Below are 22,851 nucleotides of genomic sequence, written 5' to 3' on the forward strand. Positions count from 1 at the left end.
TAATAAAATGGAGAGGCTGTTTTGAATGAAATAGTTTTGACTCAATTTGTCCTCTGATCAATATCATCTGATGTATATACAGGTACTTGTGTTTTCATCTTTATTTAAAGAGCAATATCGTGATACGTATTGTATCATGACCAAAGTATCATGATACGTATCGTATCGTGACCAAAGTATCGTGATACGTATCGTATCGTGATACGTATCGTATCGTGACCAAAGTATCATGATATGTATCGTATCGTGACCAAAGTATCGTGATACGTATCGTATCGTGACCAAAGTATCGTGATACGTATCGTGAGGTTCTTGCCAATACTCACCCCTAGTAAGAGGATTTTGTTGCAGATTAACATGGAAGGTGATTCATATCTGATGAGTCATTCTGTGATGCAGAACGTGCAGTTAAAGGCGTGGTGAGCACACAGGAGTTTACCTGCATGTGTGTGCCCATCTGTAAATTTTCCATGTTTAATTTGTTTGCTCTATAATTAGATGAATCCACCATCTGAGTCCCAGTGAGGGATTGAATGTTAGAAAAGTATTTATTAAATCTTATTTGTCAGGGGTTCCATGACGTTGGTAGTGTGCTATTTTTACTGGTGGTTTTGTATTTAATTTATTTAATATTCTTTAGTGTTAGGCACCTTAATCATTATATTTTATGAACTGACTATAAGTTTCAAATAAAAAATCTAATTTTGTAGTGGAGTAAAAAGGAAATATTGTCCCTCTCAATTGTGGTGGAGAACAAGTATAAAGAGGCATGACATGGAAATAATAATAATTAAAAGTGGTGGAAGTGGTATTCAAATCCCTTAAAATGAAACAGGAAATATTCAAATAAAGTTGCAAAGTCATTGAGTAAATGTACTTGGTTACATTCTGCCACTGGAAACCGAGTGCAACATTTATCACTCTACAAAACAGTGTTTCCACAGTACCAACGCTGCAATTAAAAGTGATGACAACCAGCAACAGGCAATTTAGAGTCACTTAACATGCATGCGTTTGGAAGAGTCGGAGTACAAGGAGAGAAAAACCACGCAAACTCCACACAGAACGGTCTTTTTTCTTTGATTTGTGTTTAAAAAATGTAACAAGATACTTCTATTCCACTTGATTTCCTGCGTTCTTTGCAGACGAGCACCTGTGTGTATTCGTTGCATCGAGCTCAAGTCCACTTACTGCTACGAGGAAGTAATAAAACAAAGTACAACAGCACGGTGACACAGCAGAATTCTGGCCACATTTCAGTTTCTCTTCTCCTCTTTCCTTCCTTTACGACGACCTCTGTGCCTTCTCGTCTCCTCGGCCTCGTTTCTCTCTTTACAGAAGAGCAGTAATGAGAGAGAACCACAGCTCAGAGAGCTTTTTGGCACCAGATTTTTTACTTCACTGCATAAAACAAGTCAAGCATGTCTAACCCCGGCATGAAGGGCCCTTTGGTCTGAGAACACACTTTTTAAATTATGAGGCGAAAGATGTGAAAATGCTGCCGGGTTTCCATCCCAGGCTGCTTGTGTTTTGGTGGAAGAACCACAGGATTTTATTGACCTTTGTGTTAGTGTGATTACTAGAGGGAGAGGAAAAAAAAGTGGACTTCATGTTGTGTGAATGTGCTGCCATCTGCTGTTTGAAAACAGAAACACATGCAAGGGGGAAAAAAAGGGGTAGTCTGCCGATTTTACACACAAAGTTCCAGGAACAGATTTTAAGAATGCAACAATATTTGATTTAAAATGCACAAAAAAACTTCACTTAAAGAGATATTTCACCCCTAAACATATATTATGCACATAATTAAATTAAACCCATATTCTTCCTCTTACCTTATGAGGAGTTTCACGTAGGAACTATTTTCTTTCAGCCATAGTTCTGACCTGAAACTGCTACAACAAGGTCTGTGGATTATTATTATAATTTATTTGTTTTGGCGACCACCACAAGCCGATTGCCATAGTCAATATATTTGAGGAAAGGCAGACATCTCTACAACCGATATCTCTAAAACCAGACAACTCACACCAAAACAACCTAGTTTGATGAAAAAAACTACAGGTGAGAGGAACAATATGTATTTCTAATTTTGGGGTGAACTGTGCCTTTAATATAAGAGAACCATAGGAACAAGAGGAAACGTAATATATTGCATAATAATAGTAACGCGATGTCATTTTTGAGGGAGATCTATAATCACATGAAATATTTCTATCTCCATCATTTTGACTGATGCAATATTATTGGAGACAAACAATACGACACAGTACAAATACATTAGCAGCTCCATCAGTCCACCTTATGGAGCAATCTCATGAGAATGATCAACGTTCGTGTTTGCCTGGATTACACACAGGTGGCGGCGCCTAATTGTGCATGATCCACGGAATAATAAAAAAGAAAGAAAGATTAAAGGTAGAAGCCCGCGTGGTCGCCTCCGCCAAGTCTAATAAACATTAACTGCCTTGTAGAGTCGCTCATTCAACCACCAGAATGGGAGGATTCCTCCGACGAGACCCTAATCCTCTCTTTCTCGGCTTTTACGGGCGGTTTAAGCCTCGATGCGTGATGCCCATCACCAACAACACATTGGGTCCAGATGGGAGGAGGCAGAAGGAGGAGGAGGAGGAGGAGGAGGAGAGAGGGAGAGAGACAGAGAGATAGAGAGGGAGCACGGTTGATGTACATCTGTCATGCATTATTGAAGCGAATGCCAGCGCAGCTATCCTGGCTTTAGAAAGTATGTGAGGAGGGGGTCGACGGGGTCCTCCTTAAATCACGATCCGATTCCTCCTCCTCTTCTTCGCCGCTCCTTTTTAGTGACTCTATCAACACGAAAACACGCTTTCTCTCTTTCACACACATACAAACTTCTGTCTTCCTCACACACACAGACACACACACACACACACACACACACAGACACACACACACACACACTACCCCTGTGAATTCCTCAGGAAGGAGTCAGCCTTCTTCATTCCTCTGGACACAACTTTTCCTTAACAAGGTACTGATGGTCTTGACCTCCTCTTCAAACAAACCCTTCCCTCCAATCAGGGAGGATTGCGGCGCTGGGGCTCAGTCGAGGCCTGTGGGTATTACAGAGGAAACGTCCTGATTCTCCTTGATTACTCCCTCTCTCTCTCTCCCTGCATCCCCCCTCTTTCTGCCCCCGCTCTCTCTCTCTCTCTCTCCAAATATCTCCGTCTCGGTGGCTTCTGGCTCTCCTGTTGTCTCTAACCCCGATCTCGAACTTTTCTTTCCTGTCTCTGTCTGTCTAGTCGCTGTATTTTCTTCCATCCCGCTGATTATTCCCTGGTTTTTCAGTCTCCAGCTGTTTGTGAGCAACAAATCCTTTCCATCAAGACTTTAAGGAGCCTGTTGGGATGATGCATTGTACTGTAGTGTGTGTGTGTGTGTGTGTGTGTGTGTGTGTGTGTGTGTGTGTGTGTGTGTGTGTGTGTGTGTGACAGGCGTAAAGTCACACATATATGTTATTAAAATTGAAAAGCCCCACCTGACTATTAAGGTGAATTCTAATAAGTTTCCCCAAACTTCGCCAGGAAAAGCATTTTCAATGTTTCCTTTTCCTTTCTTAAATCTTGCTCCCCAGAGGAAACACCAGAGGATGCTGAAAACATTTGTGTCAATTATACATTTTTTATGTTTATGACCTTTTCGTTAATTTCTCCAGATTTCATTAGAAGACGACGGGCAGCTGATATGGGATGACATAGAAAAGGCATTCATTATTAAAGTAATTTAAAATATTTAAGTGAATGAAAACATCCCAGAACATTGGAGTTGTTTATGTATTACAAATTACTTTGAATGTGACTTTCCTTTCAATTCAAAAGATAGTTTCTACGTGGCCTTTAAACAATGTGGACTGAAGTGAAGATGAAGTGGTTGCAGTCAGTTTTTTATTCTCAGAGAAAATAAATATTATCAAGACTGTAAATCAATACTTCAAACGCACTCAAAGGGCGATATGTGAGCCATAATTTGAAATATCATAAATCAGATTTTATGCTTTTTCTTCATTTAGATTTATGCCGCGGCACATTTACAGCCGTGACAGCGCTCAGTGTGTGGTGTACTGGCGGAGCTGAAAACATCTTATTCAGTCTTGACTTCTTAGCTCCACCCTCTCGTACCGCTTCCAAAAAACACAAGATGGCAACAGCCAAAATCCAAGATGGCGACGGCCAAAAATCTCGAGGTTTTACAAGTCCGTAGACACGTGAGCGAATGATTTAAAGCCAGGCAAACCTCACGGTGGTGCTAAAGGGAAACGACCGGGGATCGCCAAAGACGTTAGGAAGGATCATCTGGGCACCATGAACGTCGCACGGCGGTCCATTCAGTAGGTGTTGACATATTTCCGCCCCCTGAACCCGAAGATGGCGGCTCGGCTGAATGACACGGCCCTCCGTGGAGCGAAACGCTGCGTTTAAGATCCCGCCGAAACATGTGCCATTGGTTTCCCCCAGCGAGCCTGCGTTCTCCTGTTGTGATTCCGGCTCAGGGAAGATGTTGAGCCCATGTGTCCTCACATGACTGGCTTTATTACAGAGCGGCCCTTCCTCGCCTGACTTCAGCGCCACTTTAACCGCCCGCTTGATCTCCCTGACTTCGCCCCGCTTCGCTCTTCCGTCTACGTCTTCACCGCCTCTCAACACTCGCTCCTCCGCTCTGGTGTTTCGGATTAAGGGCTGTCTGCTTGGAAGATGTGGCGTTTTGACTGTGTGACCTGCATTTGTGCGAATGTGTTTACCTTCTGTGTGCATGTGTGTGAGATTACATGCGTGTCCATGTGAAGGATGTGTGTGTTGGTATGACAATAGGAGTATAAAACACACACACACAAGCCGAGACGGTGACGCGACATTTTCACAGACGTCGTCATAAATCAACTATTCCGACGACGGCCGGGAAGTGACACAGCCGGTGTCACAGACTTCTTTTCACATTTTCCTGGACGGTCACTGCAGGGCAGGAGCGGGAACTGCCCCTCGAACAAGAGTCCCCCTCTGAGCGAGGAGAAAAGGGGACATTGTAGACCGGGGACCTAAAGGTCACCGTGCCTGCACTCTGCTGACTCAGCGGTTCGACCAAAGGAGGCTAATCTGTATACGTCTTGGACCACAATTAGTCAAATATTAGTCACAGCTCCCAGTTAGGTGATGGACTTGAAGAGAGGGACTGTTCTCAGACACACTTTAGGGCCCGAATGTGGACTTCGTAATCCCACAGTGACCTGATGGGATAGAATTCAGAGGACGCCACTGATATGATGACTGATGAAGCCAACACTTCATCTTCTATGGGGGGGAAAAAGTTGCTTTCTTCTTCTGTGGAATACTTAAGATTCACATGTAATCATGTCACTCCTCAGACAGGAAGTCCTGTCATTTAAAAAATAAATAAACTTAGAGGTTTGATGAAAAAAATACTTGTTTTTTGTCAAAAAACTTTGCTTTCAAAATTTGAAGGTTTTCCCATATAGTCCCTTTAGTTTGGTTAATAACTGCATCCAACTTTCGTCTTTTTCAAAGCTTTTGAAAATGATTTTTCAACCTTTCTGGGTAAATATTTGCATGTTTTTGAGAAATAACACAATGAATAACGACTGAATTCACAGTTTCAGCAATGGCTTGCTGTCACGACTGATTGGGACACTGGAATAGAATTAACACCTGTGCTTTTCCTGCTGCGACAAGATGTGCGACCCGGCCGCCGAACGCCACAAATACGATATAAAATACTAAAAAGTAGCGTACTACAAAAGCACGAGTAGACAAACGTCACAAAAGGGCCAAATATTAGCCACCGTTAGCCGCCAGAAGCTACTGGTCATACCAGACCAAGTAAGGCTATGGCTGCAACGCTCCGGAGCACATTGAATGCAGCAAGAAAGCAATTCAACGCTAATGCGTTGACCTTTTCATGTGGAAGAGCAGGAGCGTTTCACCTGCAAAACATTTTTATTGTCTCGCTTTAAACGTTTGTGAATTGTTCAAATCAGAAGGTCACCGTGACGCCATCCAAGCTGGTACAAAGATGTTTGTTTTTGTGTGTGTGTGTGTGCGCGTGTCAATGTCTCTTTGGATAAAGAGATAATAAAAAAATAAATAGAGGAAAAAATGAAAAAGACACTTCGCAATTACCTTCCCCTGTAACTCTGACTCAACAGCAGCCCGGTGAGAAAGTTGGGAGAAACCTGAGGCGTGGAAAGTAAGAGATCCTGAGTGATTCAGTGAAAGTGAATGACTCCGACTCCTCATCACCGGAGAGGGAGAGGTTGGGAGAAGGAGAAGAAGAGAAAAAAAGAGAGAGCAGGGAAAGGAAAGACGGGGGAAATGACTGGCGACTGTGTGGGAAGAGAGAGAGAGAGGGAGAGAGAGAGAGAAAGAGGAGGGGCTTAAAAAGTATGAACTTGTGTATGATTTAGCTGCAGGAAGCATTAAGAAGGGGAAAGAGTGCAACAGGGACGCCGTATACTCACTCGTTCAGCCTTTTGTACTGAGGACGTGTTGCCTTATGGCTCCTCGCCGGGTGACTTTCTCCACCGGGTCACACTTTTTCTAGTGCGCTCCTTTTCCTAATCCGGAGCATTCCATTTTTCTTTTTGGTCAACCCCGTGCTGTTTTTTCTCCTCTTTCCACACTGTGCGTAATTTCTCTCCAGGATCGAGTAAGGAGGAGGAGGAGGAGGAGGAGGTGGTGTTGGAGGTGGAGGAGGAGGTGGGGGAGAGAAAAGTCGACATCACAACAACACGAGGAATCAAGACAGAGATCAATCGAGGAGAAAATGAAAGCCGTCTTGGACATCTGCTTGGTTTTCCTCATGCTGCGCACTCCCGGCGTGCTGACCTTGTCCACACGTAAGTTTGCACGCAGATGGCCATCGATGCGCAAAAGTCGGGGTCTCGCTGCGCAGGGGAAGGGGTTTCAAGGGGGGTTTCAGGGGGGTTTCGGGTCCAGGGTTGTGTCACCCAAAAGATCTGATCCGGGAGCAGCTCTGCGTGACATTGTCCTGCCTCTTTTTTTTTTTAAAGAGAAAACAGATACAAACGTGGATTATAGTAAGACACAGTAGGGTGTAAATCAATACAAACAGAAAAGTAGATCCCAGGATGGGGAGGAATAAAATAATCATATAGGCTATGATGAGGAAAATATGCTGTTTTAGATGTAAAAATATTATAATGCTATCTCAAATGGTTTATTATAATATGCACAGTTAAAGAAACGTGTCTCCCTGTATATGACATTCTTCATTTGCTGTCCACTGAATCCCAAACAATGTAACATATAAGTATAAAAATAGATACAAAAACAAGTCATTTTAAAAGGCAGCATGTGAGATATAAATAAAACAATATAAACATATGATTATGTTTACACTATGGGGTGTAATTACTGTTTTAAAATGATAATAACCAGTGCAAACATTGCATAACCCTAATATTATAGGAATATTATAGTGACATGAAAGAGGATAACTCTCTAGTTATAAGGTAAGGATAAAAATATGTAAATCCCATAAAGAAGGATCACAGTGATCTTTTGTTTCCAGTATAAAATAACTCTTACATAATAAGGTCTCACCTGCTTGGATCTACTGGTTGATGTCTGGACACATTAAAAAAAAAAAAAAAAAGGACAAATGCCACTTTGTCCACTTGACACCTCCTGTTATTGATGTGCTCCTGCTGAAGTATCTCACTGGTGTCCCTGCAGAGAGATCTCATCTCCCAGGAGGCTGCATTTCAACAAGTCGGGCCATAATTCGTTTAACACATGGAGAGAGCAAAGGGGGGGCTTTATGAACCGCAACAAAGCAGTGACATCATTTGCTCTGGGTTTTTTTTTGGGAGAATGTTAACCGGCAGCTTAATGCACAGTAACGTAAATAAATCAAAGTTATGTCCGCTTCCCCTGTTAAGTGGCCGGATTAGTTTTTATGGTGAGCTCACTGGCAAAGAGCAGCTCCTTCAGAGAGGATCTGCTGTTATTCATCCTGTCGGAAAGGTGCTAATAAAAGAAAGTATAGTTCCAGGGCCTTGCGCAAGACAATGGGCCTTGATCATAAACTGCCCTGCTGTTTATTATAGGGCTTAATTGGTCATTACTGTTTTATTCACTGTAATAATGAAGGGCGCTCCCCTTTCATTCGGCGCGCTGTGGTTTAGAGACGCCACTGAAATCAAACCGTTTAAACGTGGACATTTTTGTTGCCAACGTATAATTAGTTTTTAGTGCGGCTCATAATCCTGTAACATTTCAGTTTATACGTCCTGTTCGCATATAAAGAGGTATTTTTGTTGGATAAGATCATCCAATGCTGGATATTCAACTCTGAAATCTGATTTCGACCCTAAAAGCGTCCTATCCCACGGGAAATTCAGGTTCCTGCTGCCTGTACTTCCTCATTTGTTCGACAAGACACATCTCTAAATACAGAATATTTTACATATATGTGTACACATAAACATCTGCTGCCGTCTCCTCTCAGATCGTGTTGCACGGTTCATTGTCACTAAATGTTGCGTGACTCCTTCCACTTGGCGCGTCCACACCGGCCCCCTCAAAATGTTCCACATGCACGTCTATTGTACGGCAGACGAGGGGGGGGGGGGGGGGGGAGTACAGGCTTTCTTTGAGCGGGTTCCGGGATGAGGAGAGTAAATAGTCCTTCAGAAAACGGAGAGGATGTTACGAAACTTTGAAGACCAAGTGCATAAACGTGCCCCAGTATCTCCACTCCTTCCAATCACCCTCAGTCTCTCCAAACAAATAATACTTTACGAGCAATTTTCTCCCGACGAGTGTGTCAAGCAGAGACAATAAACAGCAGCGACTTGTAGTTTGGGGGGAGAAGCGGCTTCACGCCCCGTCTTTCGGTGGCTGGAATACATAAACACTGATTGTTATTCAGCTGGATCAGGCGTATTATTGGCTAATCACGGCCTGCCCTTTGAGTCCCAACCGTATCCGGTGTCAAAGATGGCCGACCCCCCTGTGCATGTGCGTCTGTTTGTGTTTCGTGCGTTCGCATAAATGTGTGGAAGCGTCGTGTCAACGCCGGAGTTGTGGGATGTTGGTGTTAAGAGCCGAATGAGCTTCATCAAAGGGCGGCTCCTCCATAAAAGGACCACACAGTGTCTGGCTGACACCCCCCCTCCCCTCCGGCTGCAGATTAGTAGCAGTCTGACACTCCATCCCTCCATAGAAATCCTCTTTCTTGTGTTGTTTTCACACTGTCGTCGACTCAGCTGGGCAACATTTTTCTTAAACATCTTCTAATCTGAAGAAATAAACTCTCTGAACAGATGTTCTCTTCTCTCTCTTCTCTGTTAGCAGAGAACAAATTACACTTTCAACAAACACGATTCAGAGCCGACGTCACACACGGACACACAAAACACTCAGAGATATTATTAAAGTATCTGTAAGCCCTGTAGAGCGTTAAAGTCCCTCAGAGAAATTCGTTTTTCTAACTATTTTTACATGTAAATTTTGCAGTTTTCCACTTGATTAGCTGTTATTTAACATTTAGATGTAAAATAGGATCACAAAAAGTAACAAACACAAAACAGCATTTTACAATTTTACAAGTTTTATCCCAGAAATAGTGCGTGTGTTACACTATTAGCGTCATTTTCTTGGGCATGTCCCAACCCTCTCACACATGGTGCATAAACACAACAGTTCCTTCAGATTGGTAATGCGTCACAGTGAACATTTCCTAACCTTTATTTGCAATACTTTTGTGAGTAATATCACTCCGGGGGCCGTTTTTGGTTTCATCATGTGAGATTTCAGAGTCGCCAGGCACCTTTTTTTACTGTGATGCAACAACATGCAACATTTCACACCATCCTTTTAATGACGTCCATGCTCAGGATGGACTAATCCAATCACACGATTAAGCTCTGTAGTGCAACACGTTGGATGCTACCCTTCTGGAAGTCTAGAGTCTCTGAATGGTGCAGCCCGGTAACTTGGTATGACCCGTCCGTAAAGTTGGGAGATCAAAATCAAAGCAGCGGACACGAAGATATCCTGACTTTAAGTCCTCAGTATGGGTGAAGCTCCAAAACGTCCTACATATCCCATAATGCAACTGTATGACACATTTTATTAGGCCTTTTATGTCTGGTAAACTGCGTGTTTCAAACATCACACCTCCTGTTTATAATGCAGGCCTTCCCTAACTCATAACCCTGATGACATCACTATGACGTCATCGGGATAATTATTAGATATTAAACCACGGGAGAGCTTCGCACGCGGAGTAGACTGACCTGCGTGCGTCATCCACTGTTCTCCTCCTCCAGATGTAGCAGTGATCTACCCCCAGGACCCCGTCCTCCGCATGGGGTCCAACCTGACCGCCAGCTGCTGGGTCCACCCCGACCTCGGCGTCCACGCCACCTCGCTGTTCTGGACGCTCAACGGCCAACAGCTGCCCAGCTCCACGTACCGGGTGCTGAGCCCGACCAACCTCAGCGTGACGCTGGCGGGACTCAACGCCTCCAGGCAGACGTCCGGCGACAACCTGGTCTGCCACAACCACAAGGGACACATCCTGGCCGGCTCCTGCCTCTACGTCGGCAGTAAGTTTGGAAGCGGCTGTATGATTTTTCCAGTCCATTCCTGTAGTAAGTTATCGGCCAACATTTCTCCGAGGCTGTCGGCATTCGTTTTCTGTTTGGCTGCTCGTTACTATTAAGGGAAGAGGGTCGAGAGGGGTGAAAAGGAAATGGGGCTAAAGGGGAACAGCGAGGGAGTAGCGGGGCAGATTGTAAAGGGTCTCTGCGGTGGCTGGGTTTTATGTTCAGTGTTCCTGCCTTCAGGGAAGTGAGAGGCCTCCGTGACCTGTGTGGTCCATTACTCGCACAATCACTCACAGGGCGTTTTACACAGACACGCATTTACATCATTCACTGCACCGCCCCTCCATGTTTTTTTATTATTATTATTATTCCAGTGAACTATATTCGGTGCCTTAAAATAACCTTAACTTTGTCGTGGTTCATTCTAACCCACAAGGAATTGTTAGACTTTTTGAGAAATGTATTCACTTTCTCTCTCTCTTAAAAATGGTCCTCTGAAAGATAGAAATACATGTGTACACACACACACACACACACACACACCTTCTTTTTGTTGCTATCTTTGTTACTCCTTTTCTTCCCATACACAGAAACATACATGACGTTGCTAAGACTGTGAAAGGTGATGAGATTAAAACTGACAAAAAAATGTAATCCATGTAGAAACACACACACACACGCACGCACACGCACACACACACACACACACACACACACACACACACACACACACACACACACACACACACACACACACACACACAAGGAGATGCGGTCAGGATCCTAATCTCTGTGCAACAGTGGTGTTGAGCACCCGGCGTTCTGAGAGACGAGGAATGTTGGCAGGGATCCAACGTCTGACCGAATCAGACGGTACACACGCACACACGCACACACACACACACACACACACACATTCACGTCGATTAAGAAAAAAACACCAATTTCAGAGGAACATCACGAGTGAGTGAATTACACTCAGGAGGAAGGGGGCCGGACTAATGGCTGTAGGTAACTTTGTACCCTGAATGAACCTCCACCTTCTTTCTCTCCACCCCCCCTCCTCTGCTTCCCACCTGTCCCTCCTTCTGTCCCAGTGCCTCCAGAGAAGCCGGTCAATCTGACCTGCTGGTCCAGGAACACCAAAGACCTGACGTGCAGCTGGGCCCCGGGGGGAAGAGGAGAGACCAACATTAGCACTCAGTACACGCTCAAGTACAAACTCAGGTAGAGACACACAAGCACCACAGCCACACCGCAGACAGGTCCATTCAAAGTCCAGTCATTCAAAGTCCTTGTGCTTTTTATGGACAAAATCAGGTCCCTTCTTCTCAGATCAGTCATCAAACACACCGATTGAATTAGTATAACATGCTCCCTAATAGTCATGTGACTCTGCCAACTGGCCTCGAGATCAAATGGGTCAAACACCCGACGGTGAGGAGTCCAGTGATAATGTAACTTACAATATTCAGCTCATTTGAAGGGGTTACATCAGAGATGTTTCTGTTACTTGTATTTCTAATACAATTGAGTATTTTGTTTATTTCATGATAAAGAATAAATAAATGTAAACACAATTTAAAATGAAGAACAATACTCTAATACACGGACAAATACAGTGATTTTCTGGGTCGAATATGATCAGAATAATCTGTGTAGAATGGAACCAGATCAAACAGTCTGATCCCTGAGATACTGTATTTTTCTTACTCATGAGAAGGTAGGCCCGTGCTTTTGCTGAAATGTGGCTGAAAAGGTGCTTTTTGCAGGACCACATTTAAGCCATTTTCAAAACTCTGTTCTTTCAGGACTTTGTGAAACATATTTAGGACACAAAATCCGTTTATTTTCGCTGCAGATCATGTGAGGTTGACCCACATTTTTGGGGTCAAAATGGACTGCAACCTCTTGCAAATGTTCTCAAAATCCCAATTTTCCGGGAGATTTTTACGACGATGACATGCATCAAAAGAAGCTAAATTGGAGCTGACAAAAAACAGAACGGACAAAATATCTTATCTGGTTGGCAGATCTCACACGAAGGGAAAACAACAGCAGTTGTTGCCAGAATGTGAAAGCCCTTCATCCGCAGAAGAAGTCACATTTCATGAAAATTAGGTTTCATCTGGAAATGATACATATTTAAAAAGCAGTTTCAGATGGGTCCTAAGCTCTCTTGGCATTTTTTTCTTAAATAGTTAAATCAGCAATTTCAAAGGAGCAAAAGGGGGAAGTGACTCTCCACGCTTACCACGCTGAGATCTCTTACTGCAGTCCCATTAGTGTCAACAAGTGACCTCATCAAACCACTTGTGACACATAAACTCTTAACTGGCAACACATGATTGCATTAATTCTGTCACATACGCTTATTTGTGGCGAGGTGTAGGAATCTTTTGGGTTTTTTTGCCTCCCAGGTGGTATGGCAAGGAGAAGGAGTGTGAGGATTACACTCACACGCAGCCGTACTACTGCAGCATCACGCGGGACCTGCATCTGTTCACGCCCTACGAGATCTGGGTGGAGGCCTCCAACCAGCTGGGCCGGGCCGCCTCCGATGTCATCACCCTCGACATCCTAGACGTGGGTAAGTGTGAGAAGACACTTTGACCACTTTGACCCCTCCCCCTTCAACTGTTTTGTCTTTTTTTTTTTTAGAGCTTAGATCCCGGTGTCAAAGAGCCCTCGGGGCTATCATGTAGCACGGTGGCTTTTTAGGTTTGTCGCCCTTGAAAAACAACAAAGCATTGCCTACCTTTCGGCTGCCTCTTTGACCTGCTTTCAACCAAAGCTTGAACCTGATTGGTCGATATTACTCGGACTACAATGGTTAAAAAAGTTTGCAAATAATAGTTAGTGATAAAAACATGTCTGTCCTACAGGAGAAGAAGCTCTTTAGGGAACAGATTCTTGTTTTTCAGCTTCACTGATATTACATGCTATCACATGATATTAGCAGGCTAAATGTTGACTCAAGCTAACGTGACTCTTTGTACATCTGAAAGGTTGATTTTGTTCACGTTAGCACGAGTCGGATTTAAAGAGAAACACTTTTTTCCTTTTGTTTTCTTTCTTGGCCCGGAGTTAGAGGAGAGGATTGGTATCAGAGCAATTATCTTAGCTTAGCATTGAGACTACAAGCAGGGGGAAAGATCGAGACAAAACATAAAAAAAAAGAAGCCCTCCAGCAACTTTACACTTTAATTAACACGTTGTATCTTGCTTGTTTAATCAGTCAGAACATTTTGCTGTAATAACATCAATTTGTGGTTTCAGAGGGGGGTTATGTGCCAGACGTTTTCTTGGCCTCCACCAGCGACTTTGAGTTTGCACAGCAGCACCTATAGAGCTTTTCTCTTTCATTCTAGTAGGGATCCTAAAGATCCCAAAAGACCAGTGGGATCAAATTGTTTAATAGCCTTAAAGCGCCTTAAAAGGAGAAACGCTGAGACTGCAGGTTAAGCGGCTAATTCCTGCCTCCTTTTATCATCTTGCGACCCCTCAGGTTTTATCTCGTGACCCCTCGGCAAGGAGAGAATCGCTCCCTTTTTAGAAATTCATGTCTACGATTCCTTCAAGCAAGGACGTTGGCTCGAGTTCTGTGGCTTCTGGCTTATTTTTTTTGGTGGGGAGAAAGTTGTTCACAAGCACTCATCCAGCTTTACACTGATAGGATGAGCGGCATTCCCTCTCCAAGCTTTGTTTTGTGGTCCGTTGCCTAGCTTAGTGCGGTTTTAAGCAAGCGGGCCGCGAGATCAAAACCCTTCTCTCATTAAACACACACACACACACTCATGGAAACGCCCTCTCCTTTGATGAGCTCATTTTCTCTTTACTCACGCTCGCCGGACACACACACACACACACACACACACAGAAACCCACGCAGAAAACACCCGCTTTTACGTAGCATCGGAATGTTCCAGACTGATCCTCCAACATAATCCCGTCTCAGAGCCGCCCGCCGGACCCCCGAGGCCCTGAGGAGTTTTTTGGGGAGCTTTGAGGCTTTTAAGACTGGGATCTGAAATAATAGGACCTGATTAGCTCGGAGCTCTTCACCTGGCTCAACGCACGCCTGACGGGAAACGCACCGAGAGGGGAACGCCATATAGGGTTTCAGAGGCCAACGCGTCACGCGAGCGTCCAACAAACTGTAATCCCTTTTTTTCCATTCCCCCCTGATGTATGCACACACACACACACACACACACACACACACACACACACACACACACACACACACACACACACCTGTTTGCACGCACACACACCTGTTTGCACCCTGAGGGCAGGGCAGGGCCTGGTAACCGTATAGAAACAGAGATGCAGGCAGAGTGTAGGCGGTTTCTGGACTGCTGTGTGTGTGTGTGTGTGTGTGTGTGTGTGTGTGTGTGTGTGTGTGTGTGTGTGTGTGTGTGTGTGTGTGTGTGTGTGTGTGTGTGTGTGTGTGTGTGAGTGGGTTTTTTGTTTCGCTCGGGTTGCTGTGGACATTTCTTTTTCATGCTAGCAGTTTCCACAACAGTAGCAGGCCATAAAACACAGCAACCACACCTGCGCGGAGCCTCCGTGACTCACATCCACGGTCGTGTCCAATCAGTTTGGAAAGGCGAGGCGGAAACACCTACAGCTTTCTCCGCATTCCTCAGTCAGGGGAGAGCCCTCCTGAACCGGGAGACTAGAGGCAACTTGCACCCGGGTGTCTGACTCTGACACGAGGACACGCCGAGCGGTGATGACACAATGCATGTTAACAGTGATTCATGCGTAATTTGCCATGGCTCGTTGAGTTTTTATTGCCAACTGCACGTAATGTATGTAGGAACAAGGCATTTCATCTTGGCTCGGTGTTTTTCCTTGCGCTAATAGTGCAATTATCTTTAAAAAAGAAAACCCAAGGATGACATCATAGAATGGGTGTCATCTCAAAATAAATATCTGAATGCCATTCGTGCTTACATCAGTCGAGGGAACAACGCATCACTATGAAGCCTACTGAATGAATGGGAGTGAGATATAAGGCGGAGAACTCACCTCATACTTATATGAGGTGAAAATAAAGATTTTATTTTTTCCGAATGCCAGGGTTGGGCAGTAGCATCGTCGTAGCCTGAGAGGCAAAACATAGGGCAAAGATAGTCCTTTAAAGGCTTGTAAAGCTTAATTACTATGAGAGTAAAATTTTATTTATGTACTCTTCTGGACAAGCAGCGTCTCTACTGATGTTAACCATATCATTAAAACTTTTACTCTCCACTTTTGTGTTCAAAATTTAAAAAATCTAAGACGCATCACTATTGTGTTGACACCTTTTAAATCGCCCATGAGTGAGAGGTGATGACATGAAGTAACAAGAGCATCGGTTCCTCCGAACATTGCAGACCAAAAAACAAAAATCCGCAAAAAAACTCTCGTCAACTCCCACCTCCCCTCCACTCCTTTCCCATCTTCTTCTTTCCCCCCGAGGTTCGTCTTGTTTGTTTATTGCAGAGGGGTGACCGTATGAAAAGAAACTGCAGTCGATATTGAAAGAATCTCCAAAAGTCCAAAACAAAATGCAAGAAAAGTTAAAATAAAAGGTCTGTGTGCACATGTTTGTTTGTCAAAAAGATAATCGTTGTCAGATGAAAAAAAAAAAAGCCTCTTCCAGTTCACGCAAGTCAACCCTTCACAAACTGTTAGGCATTCGGAGACCACAAGCCTCCCCCAGCGACGAACAAGCCTCCAATGAGCTGTCGCACATAAAGACATCATTCCTACTGGTGGAAATTTGAATTGAGTGGATTCCTTGACCCTGCAAACATAACCCTAAAATGTAGGAAAAAGCCCCCGAAGCTACGAATTCTTGGCTAAAAATGATAATCTGGGCCATCTGTCCGCCACAAGTTGTGTTCTTAGGATAGACGTATACTTGTTAATGGATGAAATACATTTTTAAAAGCATTTGGGCCTTTGAACGGATTATGACATTATAGTGACACATTGTTTTTCCCTCGAAATAGAAAAACAGCACGCAATCGTCTTTTTTCCGAAATCCTTAAAGCTGCTCTAATTAATGGTTGCGTATTAACGAGGGTTTGAAAGGCGACACGCAACCCGACTCTTCACTTCCCCTCAGCTAGCGTTAGCACCATACATTGACAAAGCTAGCCATCAGCTGGTGAACATGGTGGAGCATTTAGCAGATAAAGAACCAGCTATTTCAATCAGTAATGGTGGAGACCAAAACAGAGCTTGAAAAAGAGACTCTATATGGGACTTAAATTTATGACCAAATCCCAATGAGTGATTATGTTGCTTTTTGTGCTTATATGTTCACCATAAGTAAATGGTCAAAATATGTCTGCTACTTCTGCTCCCCAAAATGCTGCTTAAAAATCCTTCTTTTCCCTCCAAATGCTAAAATATACCATAAATACCGTAAAAGTAAATTGGCAAGGAAGTAACATTCAGTATGTCCTGTATGCTCGTCTTTTAGCTGAATGCATCGGCAAATCGGAACTGTTTAATAAAGAAACTGAATATTTTCTGATATACCATATTTCCTATATGTCACTTAATGCTGCAACAATTAGTCAATTGGCAGAAGAATACTTAATAATCCTCCGTCTGCTCTTCCCCCAGTGACCACGGATCCTCCATCAGGTGTGACGGTCAGTCGAGTCGGGCAGTTAGAGGACCAGCTGAGCGTCCGCTGGGAGGCCCCGCCCGCTCTCAAAGACTTCCTGTTTCAGGCCAAATACCAGATCCGCTACAGACTGGAGGACAGCCAAGACTGGAAGGTAGAGGACAAGGACACACCGTTAGAAGGACATAAATCTGCCCTCTTACACACAAAAAAAAACGATATATGACTGCAGCTGGTTCTCATCCCGATGCCGTAATCACCCCTAATCCGGTCTGATTGAGACGGGGGGTTCACAGTTCAGAAACTTTCATCCGGCGCTTCCCGGGATCCATTCGAGTCCTCTGGGTACGAGGGAAGATCCTGCGGTAATTAAAGGGGAATTACACAGATATAATGTAAGCAAGTCTTTGCTCGCAAAGTGGAGAACAGAGAAAAGAAGGGGAGTGGAGGGAGGCGGCGGAGGGATGGGACCTTTTCTTGTAGCAGGAGAGGAGATTTAAATCCAAGTGGTTTTTCAGGGGTTTTGTTGGTGAAAACACAAAAACGCCGCCCCCCCGCCCCCCCCCCCCTCCGAACCGGCCCTAATCATGAGGTCATGCTGAGGAATGGAGGAGTGCGTCTCAGCTGTTAATGCCTTCAATATGGCCGTAAAGACGTTTTAGCGGTAACGTCTGCCGTTTTGGCCTCGCCACGTCACGTCATTAGCCCTCCGACGCCTGTAATTTCCATGTTCTGCTTTGTGTTGCAGTCGTCCCGAACAAGTGTTTACAGCCCGAATGCCAGCGGAGAGAAAGTCGGGACTATTAGACAAGATTATTAACCGGAGTGCGTGGGCGTCTCTTTCTCTCCATCCCTCTTGTTTTCCGTCCGTTCGAGCGCACGCTCCTGTTTGTGTTTTCCGACTCTGTAACGACTTAAGGAGAGCAGATTCCTCTCCGCCGCCGGGCACGGCCACGCTAAAACATTTTCATAAACACGCTGATCAGGAGTCACCAAACAATGTGGTGTGCATGCATGCTTGGGTCTGCACATGGTTTGCGGTGGTGTTTTTCGACATCTCGACTCTGCCCTGTGTTCTGGTTTAAAGCACATTGGTATTTAATTCAGCAGTCAGACCTCCAACTCTCCCTTTGTTTGGGTCTTTGTTGTTCTCCCGTAGGTGATGGATGACGTCGGGAATCAGACATCTTGTAGGTTGGCCGGACTGAGACCTGGAACCGTGTATTTTGTCCAGGTAAGGTATGGTTGTGTGTGTGTGTGTGTGTGTGTGTGTACATGTTTTCATAACCTTTTTTTCGCCCCCTCCAGGTTCGCTGTAACCCCGTGGGCATCTACGGCTCTCGCAAAGCTGGAATCTGGAGCGAGTGGAGCCATCCGACTGCTGCATCCACACCCCATAGTGGTGAGCACACACACACACACACACACACACACACACACACACACACACACATACGTACATAGAGAGAGAGAGAGAGAGAGAGAGAGAGAGAGAGAGAGAGACAGGGCCACTCAGAAGACATTTTCCTGCTCTTGATCTCAGTTTTTGAGGGCATTTTGCATCCCTAAAACACCGCAAGTCCCACAGCTCTCCCCCACTGCTGGAAACCGGGCGCCTCGTAGAAAAGGAAGAAGGTGGTGTTGTTTTACACTTCTTTACTCTTCCTCCAGCTTGTTTTATATTGTATCGGCAGTTTCATTTATGGCAGATGCATGGGATAAAATCAAATCAAATCAAATTCAAAATCATCGCCAAACCGTGCGTTTAAAAAGTCAAACCCAGACTTCGATTAGATATTGATTTAGCAACAGGAAAGGGCTTCACAGAGAGCCGATGCAAAGATCAATCAAGGAGCGCTGAACACGAATGTAATTCATGCTGCGTGCGCTCCACCGGTCGCCGCCTCCCCCGGACTTCACAATGAAATGGCAGATTGAAATAGCATGAAAACTTATAGGAATGATGGCCGCGGCTATGAAAGCAAAACCATGGGTTGTAAAACAAAAAGAAAACTTGAAGGGTTTCCCAGAAACGTCTCCTGAATGTTGGCAAAAGTACCAGACTGAGAGAAAAAGGCCCTCTCAGTTACCGTGTGTGTTGTACTGCCTGAACTTTCCGTGGCTCTGTACGTGTGCGCACACACACACACACACACACACACACACACACACACACACACACTCACACGCACACACACACGCACACACACACAAGCAATTTCTCACTTCTTCTTGGCTTTCTCTCCTTTACTACTGTCTGTCTTCCTCTTTTTTTCTCTTCTATAACTTTTCTATAACAGGAAACAAAGCTCATTTCATTCAGAAGTCTAACCCCCCCCCCTCCCTCTCTATGCTTCTCTCCCCCTTCCTGCAGAGCGGCTGATGTCGGGCTCCTGCGACTCAAAGTCCAGCGGCGACTCCAACTCCACCCTCCGCAGGGAGCTGAAGCAGTTCTTCGGCTGGGTGCGGAAGCACGCCTACGGCTGCAGCAGCATGTCCATGAAGCTGTACGACCAGTGGAGAGTGCTGATGCAGAAATCCCACAAAGCCCGCAACCAGGTAGGTAAGCATCACTAACGCAAGGGGGGGAACGCATATTTAAAATCGCAGAATAATGTAAAAAAAACAACAACATCTTTGTTTTCCGAATAGCTGATTTCTTCTTTTTTTGTGTTATTTAGGTTCTCCAAGGGGATAAATCCTAGCACACGTCAAGAAAAAGAACTGAATGAGTGTTTTTGTCTATGTGTGTGTGTGAAAGAGAGATTGTATTCGTATATGGGAATCATAAGACATATTGCTCTGGACATTTTTGGTGCGAATACCAGCTGTGGCGGCGAGAGGACGAGGAAACCGTGGGATTTTCTTTCTCTATTCTTTTCCAGTCGACGTGAGCACTTTTCTTTTTTTTTGGGTCCGAAAAGTTGCAACTGAGAAGGTGAACTTGCAACGGACGTCCTGTTATCATCATCAGCAAGAGACCATGTGGATTACTCTTCTTTCTCAAAAGGACGCAAATAACTCGGGGCTCGGCGTGTGTGCCTGCTCCACATGTGATCAAAAACACAGAAACAAAAAACTTACAAGCGTTGTCCCAGCATCTGAAAGTAGTGTTACCTTTTTTTTTTTTTTCCTCCTGTGGATCCAAAGCACCATCTAGTGGCTGTTCAGCGTCCTTGGATAGTCCAAATCAAAGCTTCTTTTTTTTTTTACTGTGGTCCTGACTTACTGAAAAGTAACAAATTATCATACAGTATTTCTAAGTCATGCTTTGTTCTATAAGTGCCAAACTGGTTCACCCAGTATTCGTGTGTTTCCGAGGCGACAGCATGCGACTGATGACAATGACGGTGTTTGCGTACGGAGACGACTCACTGCCTTTATTTTTGTACTGAACGGTACCAGCATATTTAAAACTGTATAAAGTTATGTTTTATGTCTTAAGTTATGTTTAGTTAGTAAAGAAATATCAATGAAGTTGTTTATCGATCTCTAATGTTGCTGTATAAAAATGTCGTGTATGAAACGAAGGCTTTGGAAATGAGTTGTGTGAACACTGAACTCACCTCTGCTCCTCCTGTTATGGATATCTTTAATATTCCATATTTTACCATCGCTCCATAGAGAATGACTTACTGGACACGTTTCCTGCTGGATTTTGGGCAGATTTTCTGAAATGAAAGATTTTAAAAACAGTGATTTATGTGCACAAAAACAAACATTTCACCTCCAAAATTAGCAAAAATAAGATTGCATGTAATAAATGGTGACTTAAATGTTATTATCAGTAGAATATAAAATGTGTGCAGCCACAACTTAAATTTTCAAAAACTCTATGGAAGTTTGGCAAAAATATTTTTTTTTATCAGTTTCAAGTTTTTATTATTATTTTTCTTCCTTAACATGAATTCTTTCAAGTATATATTCAAAATACACATATTGGTTTATTTTATCGCACTTTCCTCAGATTCTATTTGAATCTGTAGATTTCTCCCCAGTTCACCAAGATTTACAATTAGATAATGCGTAATTTGCATATTTATACATAACATGTAAGAAAACGTGTTTTTCTGAGGACGTTTCATGATGACTTTATGAGTAAATTCTTCATTATTTTTTTATTATTTATTTACCTGTAGTTCCTATCTATATTGTGAAGCATTCATAGCTTGATTTACAGAATATTGTATTACAAAAAACTTTGATTTTTCTAAGGCTGTTGACAGTATTTTTAATTATTATTCATGGAGTAATAAAAACTACTGGTAAAGTATGTATATGTCAACAAAATGAAACAAGAATCTTCAACCTGGCTTTATCCAATGACTTCTGTTCTGTAAATGTGTGCAGATGATAACATATTTTACATTTTTAGAAAACAAAAAAGGATTGCCTTAAAGTAAGTAATGATCTGGTGAATAGCTATAAATATTTATTTAATTTGTACACTATTCACCTGGGGTGTCTCCCTTTAAACTGCGGCTGGTTCCAGATCTGCTTCACAGTGATAAACATGCTCAGTTATGGAGAACCAACACTTACTGTAACTGTAAAACAACACGTTTCAGCTTGTCATCATGCAAACTAACTCTTCTTCACTTCTCCATGCACCCTGGAGGTCCGTGGAGTTGCCAGATTGTGCAACAAGTGAGTCAGATTAATCCAATTTTGATCAGAAACCAAATGTGATGAAGAAGAGCTTCGACGCCTCGCATTAAGCAGCCAAACATATAAATCTGACCACACGGTGGAGCTGTCTGCACCTTCATCTAATCAGTTCATTCCGTCTGAATACTCTCCTTCCAACTATAAAAACCCCAACAGACAGTGAGTAATGCAGACTTCGGAAAGGGCAAATAAACAAAGCAGACCTTCCCTCGGCACCACAACAGTGAGGCAACGCTTGTTGCATTGTCTCACCTATCAGGGGGAAACTCAAGACGGCGGTTGTGTTTCCTGTCGGTTCTTATCGCTGAGCCTGTGGCCACTCAGAGTCACCGGTGCTTAATATTTAACCAGCGTGGGGTCATGGCTCTGCTCTGCAGGCCTCAGGTACCTCAGTGTTCAGGGATATATAGGGGGGTGTGAGAGCGAATGACTACCTGAGAAAGCAAACATCTCTGTTGTAGCCGGAATGATAAATCCCCCGCAGGGCTTTTTCTGCCACAGCTGACACTCTTTAGATGCTGCATAAGAGGGTTAGGGTTAGAATCCCAGATAAATCCAGATTGTGGTGGATTAAGTAGAAGTTCTCCAAACACATATCTTATAGTTGTTCTTAAGGTGTGTTTGCTGAACAGCTACTACTCTATTACTACTTCTATTTTTTAGCTCTCACTTTATCGGCTTATATGTTGTGGTTTCTTTCTTTTGACAAATGTACTTATTGTAAGTCGCTTTGGACAAAAGTGTCTGCTTAATGCCCTAAATGTAAATTTAAATGTATAGCTATTATTGCAGTTCTAAGTCAATGAGATGGTCCATAAAAAATATTATATAATAATAATATCAGTTGTACTGATACGACTGGGCTTTTTCCTCCTACCCACCCCCAGCACATGTTGTAAAGTTCCTCATATGTTATATTGTT

General features: G+C 43.7%; 1 protein-coding gene across 2 annotated transcripts; it reads left to right on the forward strand.

Annotated features, from left to right (window-relative positions):
* Positions 1 to 6,748: 6,748 nt before the first annotated feature.
* Positions 6,749 to 20,795, forward strand: crlf1a (cytokine receptor-like factor 1a). 2 transcript variants are annotated; one of them, XM_084013485.1, is made up of 9 exons: positions 6,749 to 6,892; positions 10,352 to 10,630; positions 11,728 to 11,857; positions 13,051 to 13,220; positions 17,258 to 17,415; positions 18,421 to 18,495; positions 18,570 to 18,663; positions 19,636 to 19,820; positions 19,943 to 20,795. In XM_084013485.1, exons 1-9 carry the CDS (start codon positions 6,820 to 6,822, stop codon positions 19,964 to 19,966), a joined length of 1,188 nt encoding a protein of 395 aa, XP_083869611.1. In that variant the 5' UTR covers positions 6,749 to 6,819; the 3' UTR covers positions 19,967 to 20,795. The 2 variants fall into 2 exon arrangements, with proteins under 2 accessions (XP_083869611.1, XP_083869610.1); XM_084013484.1 differs by having other exon boundaries at positions 6,758 to 6,892; positions 19,636 to 19,824.
* Positions 20,796 to 22,851: the final 2,056 nt, after the last annotated feature.

This window comes from Eutrigla gurnardus (genome assembly GCF_963514095.1).
Source record: "Eutrigla gurnardus genome assembly, chromosome: 7".
NCBI classification, from domain to species: Eukaryota; Metazoa; Chordata; class Actinopteri; order Perciformes; family Triglidae; genus Eutrigla; species Eutrigla gurnardus.